Source organism: Harpia harpyja, chromosome 9 (assembly GCF_026419915.1).
Source record: "Harpia harpyja isolate bHarHar1 chromosome 9, bHarHar1 primary haplotype, whole genome shotgun sequence".
Taxonomy (NCBI): domain Eukaryota; kingdom Metazoa; phylum Chordata; class Aves; order Accipitriformes; family Accipitridae; genus Harpia; species Harpia harpyja.
Window position 1 is genome coordinate 5861000 of NC_068948.1, and position 21001 is coordinate 5882000.

At 41.8% G+C, this 21001-nt stretch overlaps 1 protein-coding gene across 1 annotated transcript; it reads right to left on the minus strand.

Moving 5' to 3' along the window:
* Positions 1 to 6067: 6067 nt before the first annotated feature.
* On the minus strand, positions 6068 to 9608 carry LOC128145441 (protein phosphatase 1 regulatory subunit 3E-like). The gene has a single exon (XM_052795506.1). The coding sequence runs from the start codon at positions 8856 to 8858 to the stop codon at positions 7899 to 7901; it is 960 nt and encodes a 319-aa protein (XP_052651466.1). The 5' UTR covers positions 8859 to 9608; the 3' UTR covers positions 6068 to 7898.
* Positions 9609 to 21001: the final 11393 nt, after the last annotated feature.

Consider the following 21001-nt stretch of genomic DNA (forward strand, 5'->3'; position numbering starts at 1 on the left):
CTAAAGAAGGCTTAAAAAGTGTTGGTTAAAGAAAAGCCGAGAATCGTTCTTGGCATTGTAAGATAAGATGCTGTCTACAGTGAAAGACTGTGAAAACTAGCGCATTATAACAATTCAGGAAACAAATATTTTGCACTCAGCAATTAACAGAGAAAGAATATTTGGAAGAGTCCTTACAATTCATTTAGCTATTACCTAGGTAGCCTCAATTCTGCATCACCACTGGAGGAAAAGGCATGTGCTGGTTAAAGAAACAGCTTGACTGCAGTTACTGCTGAATATATATGGGCTTAGAAACCTTCCTCCTAGTCCTTCAGCACTGAAAAATTTAAACTATTGGTTTTTTAAAAATAAAAATCACAGCTCTTTTCACATATCTCATATCTTCCCTCTATGAAAGCCACTCCCTCCTCTCCTGAAAGACTGGTGTTTCTATACTTTCTAGCACCTAGCACAGGCTTTTGGCAGCTAAATGTTGAACTGCACTCGAGAATGTTTCAACTGTTACTAGTGACCGTAAGGATGCACAGCCGGGAAGGAGTAAAGCCACAAACAGCTGAAGTACAGGCATCCCTTTCTGAACTACAGACTGCTAAACTGTGTCTGAAATGCTGGTAACGATACAAGGCTATAAAGACCGCTACATACGTTTACGCCCACCGACAATCTCATCCCACCTTCTTGAAAGGTGGTTACACGTCAGAAGACCAGATTACCAACATAACTCAGTATACTGCAGCTTTCATAGAGAACACTCTTAATGGAGACTGCCTGAAGACAAGTTGGCTGGAAAATCTGGCCCAAATATTAGATATTTGTCTTCAGACGTGCAGGTACATCACAACATGTCTTCATACATGCAGTATGGATGAACTGGAACATAACTGTTCCAGATCCTCCACAAAAAAGAACTCGTGGTTTGTCAGTTAAAAAGAAAAGGTTTATATTCACCACATGCTCACAATTTGTATCATTAATCTTTAATGACAGCTAGAAGCTACAGGTTTATAAATATATATTTTTCATAATTGTGACAACCAGTGACTAGATGCGGTTTTGGTGGAAAATCATCTGAAATACTGTAAGGCTAGGTAAATTACAAGGCATTATTAGAAAACACTGATTTTGAACTTTGGGTGATATTACATTACTTTTACAAACATTAGAAACAAACATTACTTGGTGAAATATAAACATTGCAGAAGAAACCACAACCAAAAGTAAGGTACTCGTTAAGTACATAGTTAAGGAACAACCTTTTTTTAACTTCTTTTTTTAAACAAAGCCAAGTTAAATCAAAGAAACAGTAATAAAAACTTGCATGTTAAACACTGTCTTCAACAGACAGCATCTCCATTACAAAGAGAAATAATTTGTGTAACACTATAAGGGAGGAGTTAGGTTTGTTTAAACCATTCCAAGAACAGTAATTTTCTGTCACAGCAGTCAATTTTCCTGCATTACAACATGGATTCATGTCCAGATGTAGGCAGGTTTTGCACCCAGATAGAGCTCATTTTGTATCAACCTTAAAATGCATGAACTTCTTGTCAGGGTGCACCTCCATGAACCCAGTTACAGGATGTACACAAACATTTGTTACGCCACTGTTTAGAAACTGGATTTACAAGTAATCCCAACCAATTTTAATTTTACTATTTTTGATCAGCTTTAAAAACATATATATTAGCTCTTTGAGTTTAAAAGTATAATACAATTTGGCTTATTTTTAAGATACAGAAATACAAAAATTTTAAAACTTACAACAGTAACACAACTTTTTGCCCTAGAAGGCGATAGAGAGTAAAGTACAATGCGTGACACTTCATTATGCAATTTTGTGAAATATTGTCTTGTTACTGTTACTCAAAGGAGTATTATTATGATTTTGTGAAGTCAGACTGGACAAAAAAGAGCCTAAAGATATAAGACTATTTAAGACATACAGTTTCCTTAATGACACTTTTAACAGAATATTCTATACACACACACCAATACACTCACCAATCAAGTTAATCCCTAAAAAACCCAGTTGCACCACAATATTGCATAGAAAGAAATCCCTGGTATTAATACGCTTGCACTGGAGACTAGGACTTTCTCTCTGCCTTACTAAATCGAAGCACATATGTTTTTAAAAAAGCACATCTCACATTTGACATTTTTCTTAGCTATATTCTTTGGAATCGCTAGTGCATGTGTTATTTCAAGCAATGCTATTGTTTAATGTTAAAAAAATAAAATTGAAAGGAAAACAGTTTTCCTGCCTTCGCCCCAAAAATATAATGTAAAATAATCTTCCTATGTTGCATAAAAATAAAATCAGACCTTTCTCAACAACAGAAAGCTCAAACAAAAGCCAGGATAGCTGAATAAAGAGGATATTCATACAACATGAGGAAATCCAGGGTCAAAAAACCTCTCTGTAAAATAATTTAAAAGCCGTATTTATAAGTTGGATAAAGAAAGAGTCCAATGAATAGCCAATGGTTTCATAGCTCAGTATTCACTTTGATCACGGAAGACCTACATTCAAGTCCATACACTGATTTAAGGAAGTACTCTCACCACTTAACTGTTTTAGGGCAATTCTCTCATATAAGCTGAACCTGAGAAAACCTTCCTATTGAAACAGGTAAGTTTCCCTGAACGTGTTTCATTTTGAAAAATGTCACCATCTTCCATTTAAAAAAAACAAAACCTGATCAGCTCTACGTAAGGCTAGGGTTTTTTATTTTACAGCAAAATTGACTATATTTACCTTAAACTATTTATGTTTGAAAAACCTTAATTTCAGTGCTCAAAAATATTTTCATTTCAGTAAGTAATCCTTTCATATATTCAGAACATGTACACATGAAGTGCATACAGGAAACAATTACTGATGATTTGCCAAAAAGCCATGCAGTATAATTGGAAGGTAAAAGTCATTTTCTTCAGGTATTCCTTACAGTGAGCACTTTTATCTCATGATATAAACTGTGCAGACAGATTAAATCCATCCAAAGTTTTAACGATATGCATTATGCAGCATCAGATAAATAACAGTAAAAGCTGAAAACACCATGTCTCCACAAATAAATTTCATAAAAAACTAGAACTTCTGGTTTCAGATAGAATATACTTTTAGAATATCTGTGTAAGAGGTGAATATACACAATAAATGTATTTTGTTATATTAACTATAGTCACAGTTGTTTTGGTTTTTTACTTAACTACATAATCGTAGAGGTTTACCAGGAAGACATATTTCTGACTGTAATTCCTTTCACTGTAATATGGGAAAATATTATCAAATTCTTCTGGCTGCTACAGATACAGGATTTCTGGCACAGCTGAAAATGTATCAGGAATTAGAACTGATTATTATGTTTTTAGTGTAAATTTCACTTTAATGACAAAGCCATTATTGGACTTTTGGTGAGAGAGCTAAGGAACACATGAGATTTCTTCATAGGAAATGTTGAAAGGCACATAAAAATTTCAATATATATTTAATAATATGTTGAAAAGCAGATTCTGAGTATTTCTGTAGGTTACTTTACATTAAAATATAGAATTAGCAGATGTTTGCCTGTTGGCGCTATGGAAAAACGTTTCATGTATCTGTAAGGAGATCATGCTTATGCATGAACAGGCATTTGTTCATTCAAGTGATACATTTTCCCCTCACATATGCTGAAACGACAAAGAGTGTGCACTTATTCTGTTGTTTACTGAGATACCGAGGCACACACATTCACATCAGAAAGTTGCTTGCAAACGATAAAAGGAGAAAGAAAATTAATTTACCTGAAATTATGTACATTTGTTGAAAATGAGTAGGACGGTTTCAGTTACTGATTTTATGCTAATAAACAGTAATACGTTTAGCTAGCTAAAATTCCATTTACAGTCACTTAATAGTTCTGATTCCTTTTAGGATTTCTAAGAATTAGGGTAGATTTCAGAAATATTGCCATGAAAGGCATAGAATCACATGCAAAAAATCTACCAGTTTAAGTGTGAAGCAGCAAACATCAATGTATACCAGACATACAGTACAATTTGACTCACTGTATAAAGTATCGCTATATTGCACATAAAATAACGTGGCACATTTCATAAAGCTACAACTTTGCACAATAAATGACAAACACATTTTTACATCTGCAGAGACATAAGCAATGTATAATTTACTTAAAAGTGAAGTACGTGACCTAAGGATTATGCCCTTGCCTAAACCGTTCTAGTGTCACTTGGAAAGGAAGGTGGCATGGGCTGTATTCATGCAAATGAAAATACAAAGAGCTGACATTTTTTCCAGAAAAAGGCTGGCTTGAAAATTTTCCAATATTTTACTTTGCCTGTGAAAGTTCATTTTGTGGAACTATATTCTTTAGAAATGTGATTTTAAAAAGTTTTGCTCCTGTTCCCGTTAAAATGATTGATGTCCCGCCAACTTGAAAATTATGCTCTTCAACACAGGTTTTCCTCCTCAAAGTCATAATTTATGTGAATATTATATAATTATTATTTGGGATTTTTATTTCATCTCCATTTATCACAATGCTTCTAGCAAGCCACACATAGATAGCAACAGATTGAAATCTAAAGGACTGGAAACTGTACATGACAGCTGGCAGTGGAAAAAGTACTCATGGTCATTGCAACTGAACGTGTTTTTGGAAATCTGAATAAATCTTGCTTGGAAATAAATTCATGTGATAGAAGTGAAAATGTGTAATCAAAGTAGTGCAGCTTTGGCATATACCACTGATAAATTTCTATTAAAACACCTCGAACTTCTTCCACAGACTTCATCAACAGCATTGTCTGGTCAAAGCTGACTGGGTGCAACCTCACCTTTCCAGGCTTTAAAAAGTAGGTGTTTATAAATGCTTCTAGCAGACCATGTCTTTTACTGGACTTGCACATATATCATCAATAATGTCTGATTCCAGTTCAAGCCCATAAAGTTACTCACAAAATTCAGTGTTGAGGACAGGCTTAACTGCTTGAAAGCTCAGGAGACTCTGTTTTGCAAAACATTCTTCTGGTATGCTACATCCTCAAAAGGTTTAATATTCAGATTTGTGTTTGACAAAGGGGGCCATAAATAAAAGAGCATTAATATCTGAACAGTACTGTAAAGCCATAGCCCAATTCCGCCTACAAAAGTTCAACCGAGAGCAACAGTCATTTCACCTCAGTCATGCTGAAAAAAAATGGTAATATAACAGCTTGCTAGTTTACTTGATGCATGTACATCCATTTAGGTATTCCGAATTTAAAGAGTTTACAAGCCACAGTTGCTATAAGGAGATTTTTAAACGATTAGAGACCTGCAGATGCTGCATAAGTCAAACGACAATGAAAACTGCCATTCGCTGGAAAATAATTTTGAAGTTGTAGAATTAAGAGTTATTCACTGTTAAAAAGGGTTTTAGGACTGCTCGTGTTTCTAAAGCCATTAAAACAGTAAACAGGAAATCTTGTTAAATCTTTATAAGCAAGCAGCATCAGTTGCTTTATAAGCAAGCAAGTTGCAGCATCAGTTAATCTAAAATGCATAGAAACTATTTTTTTCTCCAAGCGTTTTCATCAATCTACATAACAGTTGTCGGTTCACTATTTGGGTAAAAAAGGCCAAGCAAAAAACGTTCTGGAAAGCTAGAACACATAAATAAAAATATGTTTGGCTATATTTCCACCAGATTTCAAAGTGCTTCCAAATGGAGACAAGTCCTTTTCCTTCTCTCCAGTATTAAGGCTCTTATAAAGAAAGATAAGTTTAACTAAAAGACACTTGGGCTTTCTTTATCAAATATACCACTTAATATGCTTTAATCATGACCACTTTAAGACCCTAGTTCTGCAATTCCAGCTTTATAAATGTGTACTAGCAATATATAGGATTACTGTATTACAAGACCGGGGCCCTTAATATTCTAAAATGTGAAATACTCAGTAGCTGTCGACAGTACATTTATTTTATATTCTGTTTCTATTAAAAACACAGGGATTAGAAAACCAACTGGGAAATTAAAACAAAGCTACCAATACTCCAGAAAGTAGTCTGAATCAGAAACAGTGATCTGGAGAAATTAAATGAAATACTCTTCCCATTCAAGTTAACAGACCTCCCCCCCCCCCCCGAATTTATAAGTTCAATTATTCTGACTAAACCAGACCCTCAGGAGACAAAAGTACTCTCATTTCCCACCAAAGTCAAAAGGTTCTATGAGAACTCAACATTACTCAAGCCGTTTGGGACACTTAACTCTTTTGAGGAACACAAAAACGCAGTTAAAAATCACATTTCGTTCCTAAACAATCTACAGAAGATCCAAAACATTAAAGGCCTGATCTTACAGCCCTTCATAATCAGAAGATCACACTGACATCAGTTTTACTACTCTCGGAAGTCGCATTTCTAGAGGTCCCTCTCCTGCAAACACATACACGCCTAAATCCTGGAAAATTAGCACCCAGATTTGGCACCGGCACAACTTGCATTCAGCTGAACTCCTGAAAAAGCAAGTTTTAAAAGGAAAATACTATGTTTACCGCTAATATAATTTAAAACCTATCTTTGAAGGCAGAAGTCAGCATGCTCTGTAATTTTTATTGATATATTTTTATATGGCAAGATATGACTTTCTTCAATTTGTCTGACTAAATTTAGCCAGTTTTGTGAAATCTGTCACTTGCTGAAATTATGAAAAATTTGGAGCATTTTGTTTTTCAGAAAGCAGGCTCCCGCACAGACAGCTCAGCATAAGAAGTTCAGTTAAACTGTTAACAGGAATACAACTGAAAGTGTTGCTTGGGATGCAGACTAAAATTACGGATTCAACTCCTGCCACCTCTAGTTCCTTTGGTGCAGTTCCACGACTTTCCTGCTGACCTGAACACAAGCAGCTTTATGGGACCAATCCTACTGAAACAAACATCAGATCCTGACACACCTTTACAACATGCCACGTGAACCTGAAAACGAAACACTTGCTTTTTAAAATCTCTCAGTGGGTTGCATTTCAATTGGTATGTGGCGTTATTTCTCTTCTCTGAATATGCTTAAACACATGAAACAGGGTTCAAAATTAAAAAAATAAGTATATCTTTGCTTTAAACCGATCGGTTGCTTTTACAGCGCGATGAAACACAGCTACACCCGGGGGCATCCGTACTCTTGCCTTTTTGGGTTCAAAACCGCAGTCTGTCCCTTAACCCTGCCCTGTCGGGCCCTTAACCCCGCAGGGCAATGACCACGAGTGGGTCAGCGAGGCTCCAAGCACAGATCCAGCACCTCGCCGGAGCCGGGCTTTGCTTAAGCAGGATTAGGCAAACAGGATGGCTGGACGGCTGCCCTATGACACTGCCCTCCGCGCTTCCAGAGCCCTGACCCTGCTGGTCCTGACCTCCGGCACCCGGGAGCACGTCTTTGCACCTGTGGGTCCCGGTCCTGACTAGGAAATTCCTGCGGCCCCTGGCTCCGGAGCCTGGCCGGGCAGCTGCTTTGCCGGTAGCCGCGGGAGAACCGAGGCAGAGACCGTGCGTGGGCCGCACGCCGTGCCCCCGGCCTCCCCGCCGACAGCCCGCGAGGTTTCCCCTCGACATGGCCGGGGCCACAGAAAATACAAATTATCCACCTGTAAACAGCATTCGGGAAAATAGCTTCCGGCCGCTTAACAGAGGGGCGGCTGGAAACGAGGCCTGCGCTGGGCCGCGGACCCGCCGGCGAGGCCGGAGGGGTGCCGAGCCCTCCGGGCTCCCGCCGCGGCCCTCCTCAGCCCTCGGCGGGGGCAGGACCGGCCCGCCGGCCCCGCGGGGCTCCGCGCTGCCCCTCGGCGCTGAGACGGCGGCTTCCCCCCCCCCCCCCACTCAGGAGGAGGCGGCCGCCGCCCCGCGCCTCATCAGATGAAGTGGATCCAGGCGGTGCTGTCGGGGTCCTGCGGGGGACCGGCGGCGGGCGGGACGCGCTGCCGGCCCCGCAGCCGGTAGTTCTTGCCCTCGTTGTTGTCCCAGTACTCGGCGCCGGCGACGCGGTAGCGGACGGCGAACTCCAGGGCGGCCTCGGCGGCGGCGGCGCCCAGGGGCAGGAGGAAGGCGAAGCGGTCGGTGAGGCCGTCCGCCGGCCCGGCCGGCTGGTAGGCGGCGGGCACCTCGGCGCAGCTGGCCCAGGCGTTGAGCGTGTAGCGCACCGACACGGCCTTCTCGTAGGCCAGGTTGAGGACGCGCACGGCGCCGCGCAGCCCCGCCGGCTCGGCCCGCACCCACTCCAGCCTCACCTTGTGCCGCCGCACCCGCTCCGCGAAGCCGGGGCTGGCGCCGGGCTGCGGCGGGAAGAGCGGCTCCAGCAGCGGCGGCGGCGGCCCGAACAGCACCGGCTCCAGGTCGCCCAGCGCCGGCGGCTTCCTGGTCTTGAAGAGGTCGGCGGTGCGCGGCGGCGGCGGCGGGGCGGGCAGCGGCACCTGCGGCAGGTCGGCCTCGCAGAAGTGGCGCACGGAGGTGAGCTCCAGGCCGAGGGAGTCGGCGAACCGCACCGTCTTGCGGCGAGACGGGCTCTGCTGCGGCGCCGGGCGCAGGCTGCGGTCGCCGGGCGTGGGCAGCGACTTGGCGCGGCGGCGCTGCGTGGGGCTGGGGGGCACGGCGGGCAGCGAGGGCTCCCGGCCGCGGGGCGGCGGCGGCGGCTTCTCGCCCGCCGCTTCGCGCACCACGGGCGGGGGCGCGGCGTCGCCGTCGGGGCTGCAGCCCCCCTTGCACTGCTCGGCCAGGCTGCCATAGAGGCAAGCGCTGCAGCTGAAGTTGCGCGGCAGGTAGAGCCGGGGCGGCGGCGTGGGCACCGAGGTGTGCAGCGAGCCCGCCTTATCCATGGGGCGGCCGGCGTTGGAGCGGCGGGCTAGCGCACGACCCGGAGGGGGGGGCCCCCCGCCGCCCAGCGCCGTCCCGGCCGGCCTCTGGGGCCGCGGCGTGCGGATGGCGAGGCGGGCTAGCGCCCGGGCCGCGGGCTCTGCCTCTCGCCGGGACCCAGGGGCAGCGGGATCGCCTCGGCGTCGTCCCCGTCGCGGCCGGCCCGGGGGGATGCCGGCGGGCGCATGTGTCCGCGGGCGGCGGCGGCGGGACCGCGGAGCTCCGGCTGCCGCCGCTGCTGCTGCTGCTGCTGCTGCTGACGTGCCGGGGTCTGGCAGCGAAATAGGCCCCGAGTCATCCTCCTTCCTCCCCCATGGCTCCGCGCTCCCCACCCGCCCCTCTGCCCGCCTCGGTGTCGTCCTCGCCACCTTCCCTAATTACACCCCGCCGGCTGCCGGCCCCCCTCTCCCGGCGGCTCCCCCTTCCCGCTTTCCCCGATACCGCGGCTACGCCATCCCTCTCCTCCTCCTCTTCTCCTCCTCCTCCTCGCTGTGTTCTGGGTCTTTCCTCGAGGATCTCATCCAAAAAAGAGGAGGCGGGAGGGATTCCCCGGTGGAAGCATTAAAATTCATAGCGGCGCTCTCCCTCGCCCGATCCGCTACAGAAATAGCTGCTAAAGGAAGAAGCAAAGCCGGGCTCTGGGAGATTAAACGGGCCGGTAAGAAACAGCTGGCTTGCAAGTTGGATCTCGCAGTGTACATTTAAAGGAAGAAATCCAGCTAATCTGCTGTAATGCGTTTACGGTACATCTGCTGAATAAAATACACCTGCCGCAGCCCTGCCACACATTTCCATCTGTAGTAAAAGCAGCTCCAGTCTAAACACGGAGGGCTGATGATGAAACAGAAACCGCGTTTGTTCTTTTCAGAAGAGCATCCGGTAATTGCCGAGCCATATTCAAACGAATTATACTTTAATGAAAGGCAGACTCTGGTGCGGGCAGTTCAAGGAGCTAAAATACTATTTTAGCAAGCCGCTTCTTTCCAGACTTTCCGTAATCTGGTACTCATTTTTAATTAGTAAATTGCATTAAAAACAATGATCCTGCCAGAGACTGAGCCTGAACTGTGTTGACATGTGATTCTGATTTAGATTCTGAGCGGGAGGTTTTACACCTTCATCATTTTATCTGCAGCACTTGGTGTTCCTTTGAAAGTCTAGGCAGTGGAAATGCAGCTGATGAGATTAAGAATGGGACAAGTAAACCGATAAGGGCCAAGAGTTTAAAAGAAAAAAAAAAAAAAAAAAAAAGAGCCACCAGAACACGGGGGAAAGCTCCCCACTGTTTCATACTATCACCTTTAATTCCTTTATTAATAAGCATGAAAATAATTCCTAGGTTATTGCTGCTGGGTTCCAAATCTTTTTAACGACAGATGGTTCATAAGTAGGGAATGAAGAAATATGCCCAGCAGTGTTAAATTTGAGACCACTATGCTTCCCAATGCTTTGTTGTGTCATTGTCTTGCACTCACAAGGAGAATCATAGGTTTTGAAAAATCAAATAATAATAACATAAAGGATTACATCTGAATTCATTAGCCCAGGATCTTAAAATTGTCTCACTTGTCCTTTAATGCACGCTACAGGAAAGATTCGTTAGGCCTCTTTCCCATGCCTCCCTCCCAAAAATGAGTATTTCAGGAAAACTACATGAACTCATGTTTGGTTTTCGTCTACTCGTACTAATTTGGGGGAGAAAAAGAACAGACCCAAAGAATTGTTCAAACAGGCTTTAAGACTACGTTCTTTTAAATTATTTTTTTAGTGATTTCTAACTGTTGTAATTAACATTTTCTAAGGAATTAACATTTGGTTTTGCTGACATTAATTTCACTTTAAATCCAGCAAACAGGAATAACTATTTTTTACATTAATATGCAAAGTCTTTGCCTTTTTTAAAGTATTGTGAAACTATCAGAACTAATAAACTAAATTGGCTTAAACGTGATTACACATTCAGTGAGTTTTGGATATGTCCTTGTGGTATACACGGGGAACATGGCTGTTTGCAGTAATTCAGCTTCTGCTGTACTTTACACAATCGGGGTGCCTTAGTAGAGTTCGACTTCCTCTCTTCTGGTAATTTTAGTTGCCTAACTTCTTCTTATCATAAACTTGTGTAATACTCTTGTTTTTTGGCTTTTTCAGGCCTCTTTTCTCCCACAACCTTAGTAATATTTCACAGAACAACAACAAAAAAACCCCAGCCAACTCCTTTCTTCACTGGTGATTGTAGGCAATGTACTTCATGTAACCAGCTTGAAAATACAGATTCCCCAAAGTTAGCAAACCAAAGACTGGCATAAAAAAAAAGAGAAAATCCTGTGATAAGAAAGGAAAAAAAACCCCAAACACCACAATAAGCTTTGGACTAGCCTGGTCAAGGCAACATGAGATGCAGATGAACACCCATATAAACTGATTGACGTGATGAGAACACAGTTCAGAAATTTCAGTTGAGTTCAGCTCTTGTTGTCATCAGGTAAAACCTGATGGTTCTGTAGCCTTGGGAGAGAATGAGAATACTGTACGGGCATGTGGGTAGTGGAGAACAGGGTAGAAAGAGACTTGATATAAATGCACGCCCACTGTAAATAATTTCACAGGCGATCCTCATGGAGTAGGGTAGAAGAAAGCCGTTTACAGGCTTTTAAAAAATCAGAATTAAATGGTACTTAAATCATCAAAACATCAACTTGCCAGCTAATCCTGGAGGTGCTCACATTTTCACCTGCAATTTCCCCCAGACACCTCAAGTTCTGGCATGCATGGGGGCACCTCAGCCTTGTCCCTGTTGAGCACTGTCACCATGTAAACTCCACCAGAATCCATAACAAAGGTATTTCTCACATTTTTCTCTTAATCTGAACATTCCCAACATGACTCACTGAATCTACTGTGGGAGGTGTGGTGCAGCTTTCTTTTTACTCTCTTGCTCACTTGCTAAGGGTGAAGCTGCGGGAACTCTTACCCACATCTTTCACTTCTGAGGGCGTCCTTATTACTAGGCTGGTCTTCCTCATCCGACGAGTTTAAGACAGACATGGTGAATGAAAGTTTCGAGCACTGAAGTTTAACAAACATACACACAGACATTCCCTCAGATAGCCTGCAGCCTCGTGCATCATTCTGTGATGCGGACACTGGTACGAGTTCAAAATGGGAAGCATCGGACACCATTTGTAAAAGGAAGTTCTTTTGGTTTTGCCTACTCTAAATATCTGTACACAGCAAATGCTTCAATCCTTAGAAGCAAACGAGAACTACCGCACATACAGAAACCATGGCTTAATATATGCAGTGGTAGGCATCCATACACCACCCACACTCTATCTCAATTTAGTTCACAAAATTTTGAACATGTACGTTTAAAAGTCTAATCTGTCTGTTCGTTTACAGTGCTATATTAAGACCATTATCCAAGGCTCTTTTCTAAATAATACCATCAACAACAAGCTGATAAAGAAATCATTAGTACTGACCTAGCTAGCCACTTTAAAGAAATACCTTTTATCTTTTCACTGGAAAATAGTATTTTTATGACAAGATAATTTTGAAGGTGCCAGCAGGAATAGAGCAGTCATAATGTAAACTCTAGACCTATACAGTGTTGCTCTATTATGTGGTAAGAAAAGCAGAAGGTCTTACATTACAGTTGGTGTTGACAGACCTAGGAAATGGCACTCGGGCATTGTTTTCATTCCTAGAGATTCCTCTCCCTTTGCAGATTTAAATAGCATGGTCATAGGATAAAAAGTCTGTGCTAATAACATTGTCCTAATAACTTTTTGTCGACCCGTCTCTGCATCTTCCAGCTGACAGAAAAAATTTTAAAGACAGCCTCTTGTCCTGCCGATGTAGCACTGAGTGACCCTGACATTTCTGCCTTGCCAAACTGCATTTAAAATCCATCTGATGCCTGAGAATTTCCAACTAACCAAACTGAGACGTTTGGTCCCCTCTTTTGTTAATATTTAAATGACTCCCAAAGGCAAAAACAATGCGGGCAATAAACTGGGAGCTTTCTTCTGCTGCATTTATCAATTGTTTTGACTCCAGGTAATCTAAGAGAAAGCAGATGCTGGTGCTGGGGAGCATTAGGCAGAACTACAATGGAACCATTAATAGGGAGGAGTGTCTGAGTGCTGGGGCTTATCCAAAGTGGCCGCTGTCACATGTCCACTTTAACTTTCCAGAAGAGGTTTATTTTTAGTAATGAGAATTGTAGGAAGATAAAATGGATGTAAAGGTGAAGTGCATTACGATTACATCAGCTTTCGAGATGAAGTTGTGACTCAGTATGTGAATTGGAAAGGTCAGCTTCTACTCTCATTTGTATCTGTGCAGCTCTTCTGAAGCTGATGAACTATGTAGGTGGTGTTACACTAGAATATCACCCGAGAGTTTAATAATCTTATATGACTACATGAATCTTACAACGGTATTTACACTGACAGTTTGTAAGCCCCACATGATACACTCGTTCTGCATGTTTACACTTTAAAAATACCTTCCCACACCGTTTCACATTAATGATTAAGTCAGAATTTATTTATTTCCCTGAGAAAATATCTTAGTGACATCTCAGAGAAGTGCCAGATTAGAATTAGGTAATATGCCTAGGGTATATATATATAAAAAATTAAGTATGATGTTAAAGAACAATGGTACTTTTCTTCTATACCAAGTATTATCTTCGCCTAACCAGGATATGCAGTCTTTATGTATTGAGACGAAAGTTGTGTGAGTCACAGAGTTGTATCAAGGACATTTGATATCAAACAAATATCAGTGGATAATTTCCAAAGGGCTGTACGTTCTGCTAAACACAGATGTGACACTTGGAAAGGTTGCTTTGTGGTTGGTTTTTGGTTTTGTTTTGTGGTTTTGTGGTTTTTTTTTAAATATCAGGATCCAAATGAAGATACAATATTAACAAGACAATAGAATTGTAAGAGTTTACCTCAGTTCATGACCTTGTGAATCTGCCTTACTGTATGATGAAGCTCACACACAATTTTATTAGTTAAGCATTAACCATCTCTGTTGACTCTTAAGTGATTGGCTTAAGACTTCTGGAGAGAGCGTAATCTAAAAAAAGCCCCAATTAAGACTACAGTGGAAAAGAAAAAAACCCAAACCCAGATATATCTCATTTTGTGGAGAAGATAATAAAGAGCATTTAAAGTATCTTTCTTATATAAATAGTTCTGCTGTTTTTAAAAGGATTGAATGTTTTTAACAAGGATTAAGTAACAGCTAGCAGGACTGGGACTTTTTCAGTCCTAGAACTTTTAACATAGATCTTCACGCAAATATCTGAATAAATGCACTTCAGGACGTCCCCAAATCCCATCTTCTGCTAAGACTGCTTGCGACTCAGTCTTCACGCCATGTTAAAAAATAACCACAGGACTTTCTAGCAACTGCAGGTGGTCTCAGTAGTGCTAGTTAATGATTTTAGACATAAAAATACGCTCATTGTACACTCGATTTTAATTTTTATATTTTTTCATATTTGAAGATCTATTGGTCAGGCAGTGATTCACTGTGCTTATTTAGATTCCTTCTATTGTAAGATCAGTTTGTCTCCTCATGTTTTTATTTGTTCTTTTCTTCACCCTTCTCACAGTTTTTCTCTCCTTTTCGTCCTATTTGGTCATTTCACATCCATTTTTCTCACACGCACTACTCTCTTCCTATTCTATGTTTTTAAACCCCCGTATAGGCTCTCTCCCTCCTTCGGCCCCTTTCAGCACTCCCCTCGTTTTTTCCTTCCAAGCAGCCCGGTTCTGTCCTTTCTCCCGTTTGCCATTCTCGGGCTGACGCCTGTCATTAGCCTCCAGAGTCCTTCCCCACCCGCCATCTTCCAACCACCTCAGGCCAGCTGCCGGTTACGAGGCTCTGCCACGTCCGTCCGAATCGCAGGACCCACGGGATGATTTGAGGTCGGGAGGGACCTCAGGATCTCCCCCCGCAGCGTCCCGCTGACCGGGCAGCTCTCACACGGCCAGTACGGCCTTCGCCCCCCCGCACGAACGGCCCTCACAGAGGAGACCCGCCATTTCCACACAGACCCCGCCGCCGCCGCGCGCCCCCCGCGTTGCCGCGGTAACCGGGGAGCGGCGCCTCAGCGAACGTCAGGCTTGACCGCTTTGAAATCGTTTTCTAGAGATCGGGGGCTTTTTTTTTTTTTTTTTTTTTTTCACCATCACTTTTACACCTACGGTGAAGGAAAGCGTCGTCCCCGATCCCGAAGGAGGGAGCAGCGTTCACACTGCGTCAGAGGTGAGATTCACCTCTTCTCTCTCGGGATAAAACCGACCTCCCCCCCGCCCCGGGAGGGACTGCCAACGCCGCGGTTCCTCCTTTCAGTTCAGGAGGTCTTTCGCTACCCAACATTACAAAACAGGACCGGCGAGGAATTACAGTTACTTGTTATTTTGTAGTCGGAAGAAAACGCAAAGAGCGTGAGTCTTCAGTTACATCAGCAAATACCATTTCTTCGACGTTTTCCTTCGTAACAATGCTCTGGTTTGTCTCAGATTTAACATGTTTCCCTATTACCAGGTGCAAGGCTGGGGCCGAAGGGATCCACTTGCCTGCTTCCAGCTGCAAAAACAAGCCAAGAAACACAAGGCAAACGAAACTTCCAACAATTGCCAGTTCTGCTTAGACACGTTGCAATCTCTTGACAACAGTATAGGTCAAGAAGCCAAGACCACAAGGAATCAATCAAAATCAGAAGGCGAGTTAAGTGTACATGCCGTAGCTGACACAGCTTCAGAAAAGGAAGAGATTCCAACCCATTCTAGTAAGTCTAACTGTTGTCCTACAACATACAACATTAAAATGGAACTACGGAACAAGTTACACTGTTCAAACATTCCAAGGTGAAATGAAGAACCCGCCAATAAAAAGAACAGTGTACGCAGAATCTGGAAGATGCGACAAATGCAGAAGCTGTAAGGCATAAAGAGATTAATGTGCCTGATGTGCTTGATCCAAATGGCTCTGAATCTTTAAGTCTTCACAAGTACTTCCACCTGTGAAAGATGCCACTCCCAAGGATACTTCAGACCCTTCCTGGAAGAATACAAAAGCCGTTATCTTTCAGAAGATGCTCAATGGTACTTCAGCTGAGATTGCTTCCTGCAGTCACGATGCCAGAGCAACAGAGCAGAAGGGTGAAAAAGGAACTTCATCATTGTGAATTATAAAGTAAGGGGACAAAAAATAGAAATTAATGAATCGTCGTTTATCTCAAGCCATACAAAGGTCTCACTCCTGCAAGAAGATCCTGAGCAGTTACACTGGCACTGTGCTCTTACATCAGACAAGAGTATTGCAACTGTTTCTAATCCTACTGCTTTTAAAAAGAACAGTTGTCATGCCTGTATGAAAATTCCACATACAAACCAAAACCAATATACAAAACACGATGACACCCAGGGCTCTTTAACCAATGATGTCAGGAACAGGTATGTTGAGGTCAAGGAAGGAAATGAATGAAAAATGCAGGAGGTTCCACTGCTTTCTGGACTACCTTCCTTATCAGTCAGCCACATTGCGGGAGCTGCAGTGTCATCTAGACTGACCTAACATTTCTATATTGTAATTTCATGCTTTTTTAAAAGCGTGTTAGACTGTGAGAAAGAACTAGAATTTCCTTGTGAGCAATGTGGATATTTGTAGTTTTTGTAGATGCTATTAATAGAATTATAAGCTGATGAATGCCAATTACTTTGACATAGGTTTAGTTTCTTCCTGACCATAAGACAGATTCATTAGAGCCTTAAATAGCTTATTCTGGGGATGAAGTGCAACCTCTTCCTTTAGATTCACTCTGAATGACTACAGTAGCCTAGCACAGTAACTAGGTATTTGATGCTGCTGAGCACTGAAGCAATGCCCAACTTTAGGAACATTCTTAAATCCATGCCTATTCTGCAAGGCATTTAATAATATTCTTAACTTAAACAGTGCTAAATCCTATTGAGCTTCACAGACAAACATTTGCATACATTCCTTGCTAATTTGGCACCTAAAAGAAATGGAAATGACCTGGAAAGCAGACAGTGGTGGGACTGACAGTTATTTACAATTATTTTTTCTTACTTGTTGTAAGTAGATTCATTTTGTTAATCCTGTTAATGTGTTCTTTGCTTGTTTCTGTTTCATATGTATTCTGTGCATTCTGGTATTCACTTATTCTTGTTTCATCTCACACTGAACGAGGGACTTCTAGATCAAGTTCTCTTTGCTTTTGTGTTAAACAAAACCCAAGGTAAAATAGCATTTTTTCCATAGATACAAAGATAACTGCAATTCAATTCAGCATTCAGGACAGAGATGCATTGCAACTCACCCTTCCCCTCTTCTGATGCTTTGATAAAAATTTGGAGTAGGGAAAGACAGTACCAGTGCAAGGCTTCCAACAGCATATGTTTTCCAATTTAAAACAGATTCAATGTCTTTTTAACATTTCTTTCTTTACTAATAAACATGTGCATAAACGTAGGTTTTAGTTGTTTTCTGGCATCAATTTGTTAATTGTGTTCATCTTCAGGTATCTCAACATTAGAGCTAAAGAATTATCACCTTCTAGAGGCATAGTTTCAGTAAAATAGGTGATATGTATTCTGTGTATCTAAATAATAATGTGTTTATTCCTTTAAAAATAGAAGGATGACACAGCTTCATCTTTTCACTGAATACTCACGTGAAATGACCTCTAGAGAAGAACGTAGGAGCTGAGTGCTACTGTTAAATAACAGCTCCAAGCAGTTTGCTTTGTCTCCTAGTACAATTTTTCCTGGGAATTGCTTAGGGAAATCTGGAAATCTTTTAGAACACTAATTTGTATAGAAAGTATGTTACGATTCTTTAAGAAGCATATCTTTAAGTCGAGCAGCATATCAGCTTGATATGAGTTTGAGTATGAGAGTTGTTGCACTGGAGGTTCAAACAGGACCACCATTTTTCTGGTAGCAAATTTGATTTTTCAAGTGACAGTACCTCTGTATTGGAGAGAGGAGTGCCACCTACTGAACGGCGAACAAAATAAGCACCTATGCCAGAAACAGCACAAGGCTGCTGACAGTATTATGGTCTTCTGCATTCCTTCGCTCCTCCTGAATAACAAAAGCTAAACATTTCAGTCTGAAATGGCAGTAGTTTTTTGTACCTGTTTGGTATTTTGTTGCAAGTCAAGAGGGAAAGTCATAAAGAACCTATTAAAAAGTTATAAAGATCTATTAAAAACCAGGTCATTGTAGTTGATATGATGACCTATATGCATCTTTTATCTCTTTCAGTACTCTGGATATCTGAAAATCTCAGCCAATGACTATCTGGAGTCAAGCTCTATCTTGGTCATTAATTTCCAGGAAACATAGGTTTTTTTGTTGTAGTAACGTGTCCTAACTGCTTTTCAATTATGGTGCTAGAGTTACACAAGTGCAGTATCATTCTGACAAAACAGACACACCCTCTAACACACCATTTTCTTCCCTTCTTTGTACCCTTCCCCCATGGTAATGTATTTTCTAATCCTGTTTTTCATATTTAGATACAAAATGCAAGCTCTACAAAAGAAGCATCCTTCACAAATAGCCCCAAGATAAATAAATCCATATATACTTATTTCAGTCCCATTTTCCACTAAGTAGAAAATTCCAACATCTATGTATTTGTGAAACTAGTAACATTTTCCATAGTCTAGAAGGAGAGAAGATAGTCTCTCCTATTCAGACAACTGAAAACACTGCTGCTTCAATGAGAAAACTGAAAAATGAACTGCATTACCAATTAACAGTAAGTTAAGCCAAACATGTTTGTTATAGTAATTATAAGTTGCAGCCATTGCAGACAGGTAGTAGATTCTTTAGGACTACAGAAAAAAAATGTTTGAAGTTGCAGGGAAAACTATAAACTTTATTTCCACACTTTACAATGTTCCACGCCAGATAAGATTTTTGCTGAGGTTTTTGAAACTGTCAAATCAGACAGATTAAACAGAGGTTTTACTACAACCTGATACAGATAATATTTCTAAGAACCACACTCGCAGATTATTGCTACAAGACCTGTAGCACAAAACCAGAAAAGCTGCTAACTAAAGGCCTAGAACACAAAGAAACGAATACACAACACTTAAGCCATTGTAAGCTTAATCAAGTTATGTGCCCTTGAATACACTGGGTTCTTCTAGCACAGGAACCAGCAGCTTCTTGTTTACGTGTAAATTCTCTCAAGAATAAAGCCATTCCCGTTCAAGGAAAGGAAATAAACTTAAGGGCTAGATCAGCTAGAAGTGCTTCCTGTATTCAAGGTGCCAAAACAAAACAAGCGAAAGGGGAATTGTTGACAACATCATAAAAATACAATGAGGGAACACCTGAAAGTTAAATCAACATTTTCCCCCTTTTGTTTTAGGTCCAAACTTCCAAAGTACTGATTCCAGAGTACTCGCTGTCAAATCCTGGAGCCAGAAAGAAAATCTGCCTCTAATTCCATTGTTTTGACAGAAAACAACCAACTTGTGCCAGCATGCAATTTCTTCAAGTGAAGGAAATTCAGGAACTAAACACAAACCAGTCACGGATGCTTTCACTGCCAGCAGAATAAATGAATTCTCAGCAACAGCAAACAAGCAAGTAGTTCAAAAATACATGAGGCTTCCCTGATCTCCAACCAGCCATTATCATCTTCTCAATCTGTTCTCAATCAAGAGTTAAAGTTTTTCCTGCCTTTTAGACTGTCTACCATTTGTGAAAGCTTCACGAGGATCAGTCTGTCAAAGTATCTGACTTTGTCCATGGGCCAAATCTGTTCTGAATAAAGAAAAGCCTGAAATAACAGCCTAAACTAAGCAGAATCATGCCTACGACAGGAATAGGGCTATTATTCCTAAAAGGACAGTCAGCATCTTATATATTTGACTCTTTCATAATTTTAAATGCTCTGAACAGATATTTAGTTTCTAGATACTTATGACATACTGCCCTCTGGAAATACCTTCCATATTTTGCTAGCACTAGGGCTAATGCTGCCTTCTGCATACTTACCTCAGAGTATGACGATAGTCAAAGAATGCGTCACTGGTGACTATACCTGATGTAATAGTACAGATGAACTTTCAGTCAAGGAGCATCTGCTCGTTACCTACTCTGAATTACATATACAAGATATACAGGTAACAGGAGAAATGAACGTTTTATCCTACAACTAACAGAAAATAGTGGGAACATTACCAAGCATGGGAACTCTACAGCAAGAAAAGGGACAAAGCATGATCCATATTCCAAATCAACCTACTGTAGCTTTTTTTTTTTTAAATATTCATAGTGGCAAAAATTATTTTCTCAGTTTTATAAAATATATTGCAAAATAATATAAGCTGTTAGAGAGGACTGTAATTTTCTGGTAGAATACTTTGAAAGCTAATCATCATAATACAGTTGAATTTCTGCTTGATGTTACTTATGACTCTAGAGATCTTGAAAATTATGGGAGGGGTGGATGGTAAGGTAGAGGAAGAATGCGAAGTAATCCTTCTGTCCTGAGTCTGTTGTAGAAGAAAGGCATCTGTCAGTGAGCTGAAACTGCAGAGGTTTTCCATTGTGCATACAAGGTAATTAAAGATTAAATTTTGCATGCACTGCTGAGAGGTTTGAGATGGAGCACCACTAGTGCAGCCAGCCTGGATGCTGCTGGTCAGAAGAATCCGGCACTGCCTGTATGCATCAGATTCCGCGTGCAAGTCTATGCATAGATTCACTTACAGCAGAGAACCTCTCAAATAAATTTGTTTCACTTTTATGAAATGTAGCACCTTGACATTCTGATTACATTTGTGTTGCAAGTTTAAGCTTCCTAGGATTCACTGAAAAGTAGGACTACACTGGAAAACTTTTGCCACCTCTGGAGATCAAGGACTGACATTGTAAGATAGTTTTAATATACAAAATCTCTACCAATTCAAAAGACACCTAGCTGTCAAGAGGTAAGATGTTAAGCTGGTACTTGCCAATAGGCACTGAATACCCCACCCATGCTTCTGCAGGGAGGAGATCACAGCCATTAAAACAGAAGGCAAAAG